We start from the raw sequence: 13518 nt of genomic DNA, 5'->3' as shown, positions 1-13518 counted from the left end.
TTTAATGACGTGGAATATGTGATACCATGATGATCTTATGTTCCAAAATAAACGTATTTCATTTTAAATAAGTATTTCTTTTTCATACAGGTTTATAGGTTTACATGGTTGGTAGTGGTTGACACTACAAATAAATTACTGTAACAATGCTATCTATTCATTGTTATAATATAAGAACTGCAGAAACTATTAAAATATTTAGAGTTTTAAGAGGGTGAGATCCAGAAACCATAATTAGTGGGATTTCTGTCTTACGTATGTCAATACCAATACATTTTTGACGTTTGAGGCCGACTTAGCGATTCATTTCGGAATCACTTCACTCTGAATAGAACTGTAACAAAAAAAATTGGGCCATGTAGATTTTGCCCATTTTACAACGATATGCAATTCACATTTGTTTGTTTTGGTATATGGGATAAGGATCTTGAGTTTATATTTGATATAAAAAAAATTTAGCCTCTATCAGCTGGCGTGGCGATGAGGCAAAATGAAATTATAAATATCAATGCATACGCGAATAAAGGTCCGACTATTTACTACGAGCACGTAGCATGGCTGGCCTTCTGAACTGTCGCCGTTTTTAGAGAGAGTCGTTTTTTCAACCCAATATAGACTTATCGATAATAGAGCCGACGAAGCTTAAAATATGAACTATGGCTTACATTAAAATTATACCACTATAACTGAAGATTAAGTTGCTATAGAATCGAAATAAAAAACAATTGTTTACACCGGAAAATTACTAATGCGTCATATTAGAACAAATAGGAAGTAATATTTAAGATAAGAATTTTATTTTTATAATGTTAATAAAGTATGATAAATATATGATTGGCCGCCAGATCGAGTCACTGACTATCAAAAACAAAACGATATCTTTATCAGAACAGTATATAAATTGAAAATCTATTCCTATAAAAAATAATTCTCTTATGTTCTGTACTTAATGCACAAAGCACTTACTAACTACATACTATAGGTTTCGCGATATGGCATTGGTCAGAATAATTATCTGTTGTTAGTTAACAACCGATTGTAGATGTATATCTATGCGAAAATATCAATTATCAAATTATTATTATTATCTATAAATATACAAATGTACTTTGTTCTTAAGGGGGCTTGAATAAATAATTCAATATTTCGATTCTTTGACTTTATTTTATATTATTTATTTAGCTATATTACCTCATGAGCAAAAATTGGGCACCTAAAGGAATTTACATTCTAAAGCCGTTTATTTCAGTTAATTAAATAAAATTTAATTGTTTGCCGTAGTCTGTGTATATAATCGTGTAAGTTGATATGCGTGTATTGAAGTCTGCCAAATTTGAAAATTAACTTTTTATGAATTCTTTAATACACCATACGTAAATAAGAAGAGGTCAGCAATAAAGAAAAGGCGTCAAGAAGATATTTTTTACTTCTTCTTAAATTAAATAAATAAATCTATAAACATCTAATAACTAAGTGCGACCCTTCTTACAAAAATCACAGCTTGATTCCTACTGGGCATGCTTTCCAAAATGTTTTAATCATTTTGAGGAAAACACTACCACACTATAAAGATTCTTTTTAGCTCTCTGATTCTGATGCAGGTTTCACTGACCTTACTCGTCTTTTAAGAACGTCTCAAACATGCTACAGGATTTCAAGCTGCCGAATCTCAACGAAGGATCCCAACTTCTTGGATACACACTCCCAAGTTCCCTAAACGGTGCCAGATAACAATGATGTCCAAAAAATAGAATCTTCCTCAAGAGCAGTCAATGTAGATCTTGGGTAGACAGAAAAATATAATTTATACATTAAATAAACTAATTGAGAAAACGCAGCTCATAATATTAGTAGTTCTTATTTAGTTAAGGAAGCAAGTCATCCTTAAACTTCATCTCCTATTCGTTTCATCTCCATTTTGTTGATATAAATATAATAATAACAAAATATACATAATCATGTGAAAAAAGTTTTAGCGGAAATGTAATGTAAAAAATCTTAATATTTTCCTTAGATTTAATGTTATCATGTATTTTTCCTTATCAGTCACGCCATTCAACGACTACTGCTAGATTGTCGGTATATTTATTTTTACATGAACATTGCTAGTCTATTACTTATCTTAACAAATTTCAGTACTCGCTTACGCCCGAACCCAACAATTAATGCACAATCTCAGATTGTTTTCAGTCTGAGATTGTGGTTTACCGTGACAGATAGAATGCAATCCCTTCGCTCTTTACACTCATATTTGATAATCAATATAAACCAAATAAAGTAAATAAAACCGTATAAATAAAGTTTAAAATATACATGTCTATTGTCTATGTTTAAAACATCTCAAATAGCTTTTTAATCATTTTAAAAACTGTTGTAAGTTAAAGATAGGTATATACTGTCGGAAAGGTTGCACATACACCAATCCGACCTACCATGGATAGCTTGTATCGAAAGATGGCTATTACAATCCGTCGATTTGTTATTGGAACAGTTTTATCAATATTTACGATGTCTATTGACCATCTGATGGTCAAAAATGTATTGTGATAGGTATTGGGTTTGAGCGTTACACAATATATTTTTGGGCCTTATGTACGATTCGCTTGCGCCATCCAGTTTGCAAAAACCGCAACAAAACGTCGTCGTATCCGATAGAACAACTTTAAAATTATGACAAACGCCGAATTAAGTGTTACTTGTTAGCATCACATTTTTGTGTTCAAAGACAACACCAGGAGGCTAATAAATCAAAATACCGAGTAATATCGAGGCTTAGAATTTGTCCAAATATGTTTGGCACTTCTGCCATCTAAAGTTGTAATACCAAACCAATACATCAACCAATAGTGTGTTTTCCTCGATCTCCCTTTCTCACTCTCTCTCAGTCGGTTTCAATCGCTCTTTCCCTTTTCTTCGACAAAAACGCTGCACGTCTTCGTAGTGTTTCATTCGTAAAAAGGACCCATTTTTTCTTTAGCGCCTAAAGAAAAAAACTAAAAATTATAGCTTAAAAAAATATTTGAATTAATGTCCTTAAATTATAGGTTTCTTACTGGGCTGAAGTCAGTGACCAGCTCGAGTATTAGGAAGAAGCCTTCTACAGTAAATGCGTACTTATCGTATAGGATTACAAACGGCTCTAAGGCGTTACAACTATCCTTTCAAATGTTTGTTATCGCGTAACCTCGTAATGAAGCAGATTCTGGAAATTGTTTTGTTGATATGTACCTTCAAGCTGTTGAGAAACCTTACTAGTTAAATCAGGAAAAAAATAGCATTTTACGGGGAATTTTATGACGTTAATGTTTTTTTTTTAATAATAAATAAAAATAAAACCAGACAGGCTCACCTGATGTTAAGTGATACCGTCGCCGTTGGACACTCTCAATGCCAAAGGGCTCGCGAGTGCATTGCCGGCCTTTTAAGAAGCTACTCTCTATACAAGGTTTAGGATATACGAGTAGTGGCACTTATTTCTTTACCATAACTATTATAGACATTATCTTGCTAGTAAATTAATTATAGGAGTAAATAAGTATTGTATAAACGCCTTTATATAATTTATGGCAATAACAGATCGTTAAAACCTTATTATGCTTTAGTGGGCGTAGTTATGTAGAATCCTATTCTATGTTTGGCAAGTTTCTACATTAAGCCGTGTTTCATTTCCTAAACATTTTCAGTGTTACCTAGGTATCAATTCATTTATTTTTAATTTTCTTTGAAGGCTGTAATTATTTCGATGTATGCGCAACATGTAAATAATATCGATAAATTTGGAATAATACTTTATTTACTTAAACACTAATATATTAGATAATATTTTACAAATCTTAATATCTAGTTGTTTTAACATTATTTGAGAAGAGTGATTGAGCTTAGTCGAATTAAAACCAAGTCAATAAATAGGGATACGTTCCTCTAGTATTCAGCCGGTAAATTCCACTTCTGTAAATAAAATAATAGTATTGTTATTTTACATATTTTATAAAAAATAAATGTTTATATTTAATAATTATTCATATAATAGCCGTTGAATGCTTAGACTTTAAGCCTTATCATTTGTCGGGATTTTTAAAACATTTCAACACAATCTTCAATATATTTTGTATATACACTTATGAATACCATTGTACCAACCATTATAGTTTATATTACGATCTATAATTGCTTTTTTTTAATTTTTACTATTTTATATGAAGATCCAAGTTATAATAAAAAAAGTAACTACTTAATAGAATTTAAAGTCAAATTCAATATTATATATACGTACCCAAGTTTGGACAAACCGTTGTTGCCCATTGGGTGCAGAAAACCACGACATCTGTTCAAGTTCATTTGAAGTAATGAGGAGCATTGGTTTCCTTGCAAATGGCTGTGTGTGATAGAGGCCGCGAAATATTCCCAGGCGCGATTATGACAACACGGCCTATGGAGAAGACAGCCAGGCTGGCTACCTCCACCATTAGGATAGAAGTCAGCGTGGCCCAAAGGAGTTCCAATACCATTGGGGAATACCCCACCAGTGTCGGTATGAATGACCTCTACGTATTTCGCATCCTTTATGTTCAAGCGCGGGGTGTTCTCTCCCCAGCTTCTTTGTACTGGATCTAAGCCTGAAAATAGATAACTTGACAAACTATTCCTGTTCACAGGAGTATTCTTTGTACTTATAAATGCAGAAGAGATTTATTTTTATCGTCTAACTACAGTGCAGAAGAAGTATATGCTGCTCATTGTATGACACAAGACATGGGAATGGACATTCTTTAATAGTGTAACTAAGCAACTCAACTCTTGAAAATATGATGAGGCCTAGCATAACGGGAACTACTAGAAAGTAATACAAATCGACAAAGTTCCAATTGAATTCTGTTATTTTATTTTGGACTCCAAACAATTTGTGAATATACTGATTTAATTTACATTATTATGTTGACTGATATCTCCCTTACATACCAGTTATTCTCGCAACTTCGCCGTTCAGCGTTCTACCAGCATATCCTACCACATGTGCTCCCAGATCAAAGCCGACTAAATGAACCTGCTCCAGGGTTGTAACGTTAGCTGTCAGAAGGGCTTGAATCATATCTGCTAAGTAGGTACCAACACTGGGAACCGCTTTGACAGCGTTCTCATATGATTGCAGGGAATATTGCGACCAGTCCACAATAATAACGTTGGCTTCTTCAACTGTTAATATGGCTGGAATTATTAATGCGATTTGTAATTACAATAGGTTACCTTAACCTACGTTTTTATGTTGTCTATAGTACTGAGTTAAGTTTTTAATAATACGAAATTTGATATTTTAACGTTTTAATAACAAGACTTGACGCTAATTACGACTCCCGTATGTCAAAAAAAGTATTGTTTTTTACATAGCGTGATGTCACACTTTTGGATGTCATCCTGAATATTTGATAATTGCGAAACAAATATTAAATTTGTACTGTTTTGGGGTTGTAAAGGTCCTTTGACTCTGGACTTGTGTGCTCCTAATCGGAAACCTTTTTGAAGATGAGTTTTTAGAATACATATATATATATATATTGTTAGTAAGTGATATTAATTATGTAAAGAGAAAAGAAGTGGCGGAATGTTTCACACCTCAATCAACAGAAACACAAAACATTATTTGCGTGGAGTATCAAAGGCACAACTTGCGCCTTAGTAATCTATACATATTACAAAGCCATTTGAACGCGATACAGTCAGAAAACATCAGTGGAGCATGAAGTCAAAACTTCAATTTAATAAACGCGTTACTTGTTTTGATGGAACCGCTTATATGTTTATAATATATATTATCAAATACAATATCAATACCTTTCCTGTTTACTTATACATAAAACATTAATGGTAAAGTATTGAATTGCAACTGTCATTTTGACTAGTGACGTTTTCCGCACTGACGATAGAGGAATCCAATTAATACGGAGGGTTTCAATGTCAACTTCAGCAGTAACGTTTTCACGATATGGATTCCTAAAAAGACTAAGTATATATTGAGTGCTGCGATTCACTTCCAAAATGGAATTATTTTCAGTAAAATAACATACCAAACACAGTTTTTGCATTGAAAAAAGTTTCAAGGCGCATGATCATTTTTTTACGGATGAAACGTCACGAAGTTGTGCAGCGTTTTTGTCGAAGAAAAGGGAGAGAGCGATTAAAACCGATTGAGAGAGAGTGAGAAAGGGAGATCGAGAAATAATACACGATATTGGTTAATGTATTCGTTTAGTAGTTGCATATTAGCACTTTTGATAGCAATTCTGTCGTAAAACGTAGACTTTTATTTATTTACATTATCATTAGTACGTATACAGTGTGTAAACGGTGTGAATATGGATATACAAATACATCGAGTGATCATATACTGATACATATATTATATCTATTGAAGCTTTTTCCTTAGTAATAATTAATTTACAATGAAGTTTCACTTCGGACATATGTACATTGTACGCACGCACTTTTTATTTTATATACTCGTAACTTAGCATGACTTTGATGCAGAGAAGGATCTTAACTTTTGAGTTTTTACGGCCAGAAAATTTTCTGACACACACGTAACGACAGATTCATGGAAGCCTAGGAAAAGTTTAATTAGTAGGTACGACTGTTAGTAGCTAAAGTACCTACGCTTTTAATGATTTTTTTGATTATGAATTATGATCTCACCATCTTTAACAGTAGGGTTGAGGGATGTCGTCGCAGTTCCCTGGTGTCCATGCACAATGAAAGTTGTGGTTAAATTACTGTTAAAATTAACCGCTTCAATAGACTCTGCTGTCGCGTTGAATGGTATTCCCACTCTTCCATTTTCTGAAGCTCTGTTCATACAAAATTGTACATAAAACATTTTTAGTGTTGCTAGATCAAAATAAAAACATTATAAAAATCAACGTGATTGTACAAATATTTAATGAAAAATTAGGTAGCATTATGTTTACTTCTGCAAGACAACACTTGTAACATTAATTATCAAAAAATACATTCCTATAAAAATAACCAAAAAAGCAAAAGAACCTTTAAGCTCTGGGCGGGCGATTTCTGTATCTTTTTTATAATCGTTTATCTTTTCATTAGCAAGTAGATAATCAGCCTACTGCGCCTGCATCCGAATTATTCATACTTGTATCGCCAATTAAACCATTCTCAAATAAAACAGACTACATAGTGTAAATGTTGATTATTGATACATAATTTCTCTACCTTGTGTATGCAATATATTCGTTGAAGCTGCCTGATCCTCCCAAATTGTCATCAAAGTACTCTGACTGAGTCAGGCATTCTAGAAATTTAAACAAAGAGAAACTGATTCAGTATATCGGTAATACATGCAATATTGTATACTAATAAATTGTTCACTTAAAATACATCTCTCAAGCGAGTTTATATTTAGTTATTATTGCAAAAATCACTGCAAAAAGAATTTTTGTCATGTAATATTCTGCGATTTTTTGCCGACTAATATTCACAGAAAAGAAAGATTGTTTTCTTCAACTGAGTTACAAATGGTTTATTTTAAAAGTTGCTTTATGTTGAATTAGTACTGCAAAGAAATGCGCTCAGAAAGCAAAACCTCAATAGACATCGTGCAAAAAATACCAAATCTTTTTACATACTAAATGAACACTAACAAGGATTTATAAGTACATTAATTTAATGCAAACTGTATCCTTCCTATTCATTTTAAGCTATAAAGAAATATGAAAATATATTTTAAACTTTACTTACCCACAAAGGCACAGAAAACTAATAAAAGTTTTAGCAACATCTTGCTTCGAAGCTTGTTATATTAAAATGTAATGTTTATGAATTTTTCTCTCTATTTATTTAGCTGACAGCGATTAATTCTAATAGATAACAATAGATAATTTTAATCCGTTGTTAAAACTTTCTTTTATCATTCACTAGCAATACTAGGTTTTTACCAATGCTTCGTTCTGTACGTAAATTAATACTATAACTATTTATCAAGTCAAAATCAATCATAAAAAAAAATAACATATGAATTACTTCAATATGGTATGTGTGATGTTATTTCTTTTAATAACTGGAAGCATCATCTGATATTAAGTGATATTGCTGCCCATTAACACATACGTAGCCAAGTAAAACCGACCTATTATACTATTGTTATATGAGAATTGGCATGCTCTTTTCTTGAAGGACCCTAAGTTGAATTTGTTCGGGAATACGTCAGTCGGAAACCTCTACACAGTTGTGGTGCAAATTGCAATGCAAATACTGACTTAAAATCTATCAATTGTGGAATGACGGACGTTGAGGTGATCCAGGGTGGAATTTCGTATCCTGCCTCGACGTCCGATGATAAAATTCAGCTGTAGATGTTAATAAATCCGATAACTCCTCTGAACTGGTATGAACGTAGTAACCCCACATCCAAGGCTTCATGCCGCTCGTTCGTGGAGGATTCAATACGTTGAACACGGTCAAGTGTAAAGAGCTGATTGAGATGCTCCCGACCAGAGGTGAGAACTGTACTTCATGTGCGTTTTAGAGAGCAAGCGGTGGCCCGGAGTAAAGTAGTCTCATAGAGTAGTAGTTAAATAAAACATAACCGACGAGACGACAAATACATATTATATAAAAACCGACAAATTTAAAATTGGTGACATGTCTTCAAATTGCTTTATAAATAGGATTAATAATTAAAGGCAGGTAAGACATTACAATAGACAATAATAGGTAGAAATACTTAAATATGGTCATAGTAATTAAATACTGGTCATAGAATAATAGTACTGTACAAGTATGATACGCGAATATTGTATCAAACCGGGCAACTTTTGTTAAATCATGCATTAACTAACAATTTTTTTTTGTACAGAAATATTATTACTATTTTGTTTATATATAATTATATGGGTTTCCTTTGATCCTATTATAAATTGGTCAATGCCTAGATAACATTATTGGTTTGATTTCGGCAATAAAAGTGAATTTTTACTATCACGATTATTATCTTAAACTATGTAGGTTAAGTGTCGAAAATGTTTGATTGCGCGAAACAGATTTGTCGATTATTTTTATTGTTGAAGGTCGATTTCGATTATTGAATGTTTGCATTTTAATATAATAATAATAATAATAAAAGCCCTTTATTCGATGACCTTTTTAACTTACATGCTATTCTTATTAAACAGTAGTATTCTTATATATAATTTACATAACGAAAATAATTTATTTTCAACCACTTTGGTCAGGTTGTCTGTCGACATAGGCCTCCTCCAATTGTTTACACGTCTCTTTATCCTTGGCAGACCTTGGTTTACATTTTACAAATTATTGAATCTATGAGTTCTAGGATGCTGCGTTTACTCTACCTTCTATCTTGTTACCAGGAACTTAGAATCTTTGAAGGTGGTCGGAAACTAAGCAGCTTAACGACAATATTCTCTATAATATGTATGTTAAAGGGGAATCTCTCTCCGAATTACTATCCTTACTACTGCTGAAATAATGTTGCAATGTCGTTCAATGAAAGTACCATCGTGTCTATGGGTGTATATGTGGTTTATAATTATAAAATACATAACTGTTATTAAAAAAAACATTTTGTAATATAGTTAACAAACCAATTTGAAATGAAAAAATCTGTGTCACCTGATAATATTAAAGTTTTTCAAAGTATTTCATTTGGCAAATGTAAAGTTCATACTTATTTCTATCAATCAATAGATGAAGAACGTTTACTTGAAAGGTTAATTGTAAACTTACATTAATGGGTTAATAGCTTCAATATGACGCATATTAAAGCTGGGAATTTGGCATAACTTGGCTACTACTCGTCCAAGTTGTGTAACGTATGGGATATACTTACTGACCCAAAATTACTTGGCAGAGATCGTCTAGACGCATCCTAAGAACGCAAATCAATATTAATAATAGCTAACCTTTGCTTATAAATTATTAATATATAATTTTACAGCATTTTAACGTGCATATCACCACTAGGTATAAACTGCTAAGCTGTCTGTTCCGGTATTTGTGACGTACATATAATACGTATACGACCTATAATTGCGATGTATAATTTAAGACAGAAAACGCACTCGTCTTTCTTCTAGTACTGCCTTTAAGTTGTAAGATTTATTTTAAATAATAGTTAATTTTAATGACTTTTGCTAGATATATCTGGTAACTTCTGTGGCTATATTGTAGAGTATATGTTACTGAATCCCTTTTTTATTTTATAGTAATTGTAAGTGCGTTAAGCTTCTTGTCAGACACAGAAACATATCGAGCATGTGTAAACTTGTGTCCACTTTGCATATAATTCAAGTTCATTCCATATTTAAATTAAGTATCACCGATTTTCTTCCATATTTAAATAAATCTATTCTCGAAATTTATCTCATATCTCTAGACAATTCCTTTTTAACCCGATGACCTTATACACATTGAATTAAACCAGACTTAATTTACTTGAGTTGGACGCATGCGCTTCAGAGGTCGAGCGTTTGCGAATGAAATGATGACGGTAGTTGAACGAAGAGGTCCCTAGATGAAAGTCGCATTGGCACTCCTCTATATCGCGTGAAACTTTCGCCCACGTAAGGATAACTAAGTTGTAGTGAACTGACGAGAAGTTTGTAAAATGCGGTGGACGGCTGTAGCGTTCTTTCTGAATGTAATTTATTTAGGTAAGTCTTTTGAAACTTTACAAAGTACTTTTAGTTTATTAAGAATAGCTGAAAAGAAAATTAGCTTTTCAAATTTCTGTCGCTGCTATTTTGTTACAATTGATGAGATCGCTAATTATTCAATGTTTAAATAATCTAAAAATTATTTTAATCGTGTGACCTATTGATTTATATATGAGAAGCGATAAGAGATTGAAGGTTACTGAGTAAGTGAATGAATGGTTTAATAAAACTATCTCCTTGAGCCAAAACGTTTAAGTGTGGTAAGTTTTCATATCACGTACGTCTGTCTGAAATAAGCTTACAGCAGTTGGGCACTTATCCAGAAATATTTTCGAGATGCTCACTTATTACGAGAGTTTTTCTTCTCATTTTCTCTTTACCTCAATTTTAAATGAATTTTATCTCTTATAAAAATATTATTTTATTTGAGTTTTTATTGTGTGTAGAGAGCCTTATTTCAGCCTTGTTTTATTTAAGAGGCCGTTAAGATTGAACTAATTAATATATTCTTAAGTATATCAAGGAAGAAATATTCGATCGAAATACAATTGAACCTTTCAAATAAGGATAAAAAAAAAATTCTGCGGTAATTTGCAATCAGCCCTAAAAGGCTATGAGTGAATTTGTTCTGTGGTGCTTTCATGTGGAGTGACTTCCCATTGGAAGCATCTACTCATCTTCTGCCTACAGCTACTGCCGGTCTTCTAGGTCTAGAATATGGTGACGTTTTAGTCGACTCACGTACTGAAAGATAAAAAATAAACATATTTCTGTAAAACCAGTTGGATATATTGTTTATAATCTCTATTGAATATAAATTGAAATAAATTTGATATATATTAAAAATACGCGCTAATCGATTAGAAAATGTTATTTTGCGTAATCCAATTAAGAGGGGATTAAAATCGTTCTTTTATCTAGTAAACAATCGAATATTCAGGAAAATGTAATAATCATTTCATACAAATTGTCAGGTCAGTCGGTATGTCAATTACGGTTCGTTCAACTAATGAAGTTACTCACCAATAAAATAACATTTCATATGACGCAATAGATGTTTTTTAATTGTACAGTAGACACGATTAGTTGCATACACAAAATTTGTCGTATCCACCTTAATTATAAAGATCATTAGACTTCATACAATTGAATATTAAATATTAATCAATTATTTTTGTACGTTGCCTAAGCTAACTATAAAAAAAAGATTCATTCTAAATCAATAATTAATAATAAAGATGACAAAAGCATTCTATTTTTTATATTTAACAAGGGGCAGGCCGGAAGCTCACATGATGATAAGTGAAACCGCCTCCCAGAACTCAGATTACCAGAGGGCTTGCAAGTGCGTTGCCGGCCTTTTAAGAATGGGTACACTCTTTACTTTAGGGCAGCTGGTCGTTTGAGTAACAGGCAATCTTGTCGATGCGATGTAGTAAGGGAAAACATTATACAGAAAGCAGTGCAAAGCTATTTAATAAATAAAAGAATATATAAAAACAGACAATAATATAGCATGATATAATTTTATTATCTCCATCATTAAAAATCCAAAAATACATAGAGTAAGAATCATAAAAAGCTTCTATGTAACAAGCAACAATAGATAATATGTCCACTGCGTACAAAATCTCAATATCGTAAGTGGATGCTATTGCAAAAGAAAGCCAGATTGAGAAAGAAAGTTACTGCCACTTATTCGGAGACATTTGAATATTTTTAAATTTGGCAAGTATTTGTTTTTATATCAAGTATCAAGTAATCAATTATATCAAGTTTCGCAACCAATAGGATGTGTCAAAAAATTTCGACTATTATGTAAAATTATAATAATTTTTAAAAACTTTCATAAAATTTTACGACTCTTAAAGTTTTGAAATACTAATGTATTTAAGTATATATAAAAAGCGAGTTACCAATGTAAGGTCGTGTTTGCAATGGATTAGATAGATAAAGCGGTAAAGGAGAGCATCTCGTCCAAGGACCCGTTTCAATGGACAAACTGATTACTAAATAGGATTGATCAAGAAATTCAAAGTCAATATCAGATCAGTGCAGTACATTTCTTTAATTAAATTTAAATAAAGAATCTATAGTCAGCTGAGCCTTTCAAAAATGTTATACGATTTTTGTGTAATTATAACGTTATTTTTAACTTTAGCCCCTTATCTAACATCCTATAAAACTTTCAAAATATTCGTTAAATTGTTGCTAAACATATTTTAGCGTATGGCAACATCTGTCACGGCGCGGGCGGTCCAGAGTCAAGTGCAAACAGTAATAAGATCAGAACACGCTTATAACATGAATATAATTTATAGCGTGCTATGTGTTCAACAATGCCTCTTGTAATACGTGAACTGAAGACACAATTTGTATTCTATATCCCTATAGTTAACATGGCATAACAGAGATTTGCTTTAAAATAAGAAGAGTCGGAAATAATTTCTTTATTTATTAATTAAAACTTCGTTACATTACATATAAAAGTTGAACATGTTTTGGTCTGAGACATGTCGATTTCCTCACGATGTTTTCCTTCACCGTTCGAGTAAATGTTGAATGCGCACATAGAAAGTCCAATGGTGCACAGGAGATCGAACCTACGACCTCAAGTATGAGAGTCGCACGCCGAAGCCACTAGACCAACACTGCAAATACCCCTAATAAATCGAATTGATGATAAACGTGATAATTGCACAGCAATAAAAATTTACGACAACATTGCAATGGTCACGGCGTTGTGCCATTTTAATTTCCCTCATATCCGTCGCAAACAATGGCTATTGACCCAGTTCGGCCTTCATTTTATTGTGCACTTAATCATTTTGCTTCA

General features: G+C 32.3%; 2 protein-coding genes across 2 annotated transcripts in view; one reads left to right on the top strand and one right to left on the bottom strand.

The window, feature by feature from the left end:
- Positions 1–3812: 3812 nt before the first annotated feature.
- Positions 3813–7857, bottom strand: LOC110992265 (pancreatic lipase-related protein 2). The gene is made up of 6 exons (XM_022258010.2): positions 7747–7857; positions 7222–7300; positions 6688–6839; positions 4960–5205; positions 4274–4616; positions 3813–3948 (listed from the first exon to the last, which is right to left on the bottom strand). Exons 1-6 carry the CDS (start codon positions 7784–7786, stop codon positions 3888–3890), a joined length of 921 nt encoding a protein of 306 aa, XP_022113702.2. The 5' UTR covers positions 7787–7857; the 3' UTR covers positions 3813–3887.
- A 2628-nt stretch (positions 7858–10485) lies between these two features.
- The window catches only part of LOC110992281 (neural cell adhesion molecule 1), a 95353-nt gene continuing 92320 nt past the window's right edge, over positions 10486–13518 (top strand). Inside the window, exon 1 of the mRNA XM_022258033.2 lies at positions 10486–10679. Within this exon, the coding sequence (XP_022113725.2) occupies positions 10634–10679 (46 nt within the window). The 5' untranslated portion in view covers positions 10486–10633. The remainder of the gene's footprint in view (positions 10680–13518) is intronic.

This window comes from Pieris rapae, chromosome 15 (genome assembly GCF_905147795.1).
Source record: "Pieris rapae chromosome 15, ilPieRapa1.1, whole genome shotgun sequence".
In the NCBI taxonomy this organism is placed as follows: domain Eukaryota; kingdom Metazoa; phylum Arthropoda; class Insecta; order Lepidoptera; family Pieridae; genus Pieris; species Pieris rapae.
This window is presented reverse-complemented; position numbering and strand designations above follow the sequence as displayed.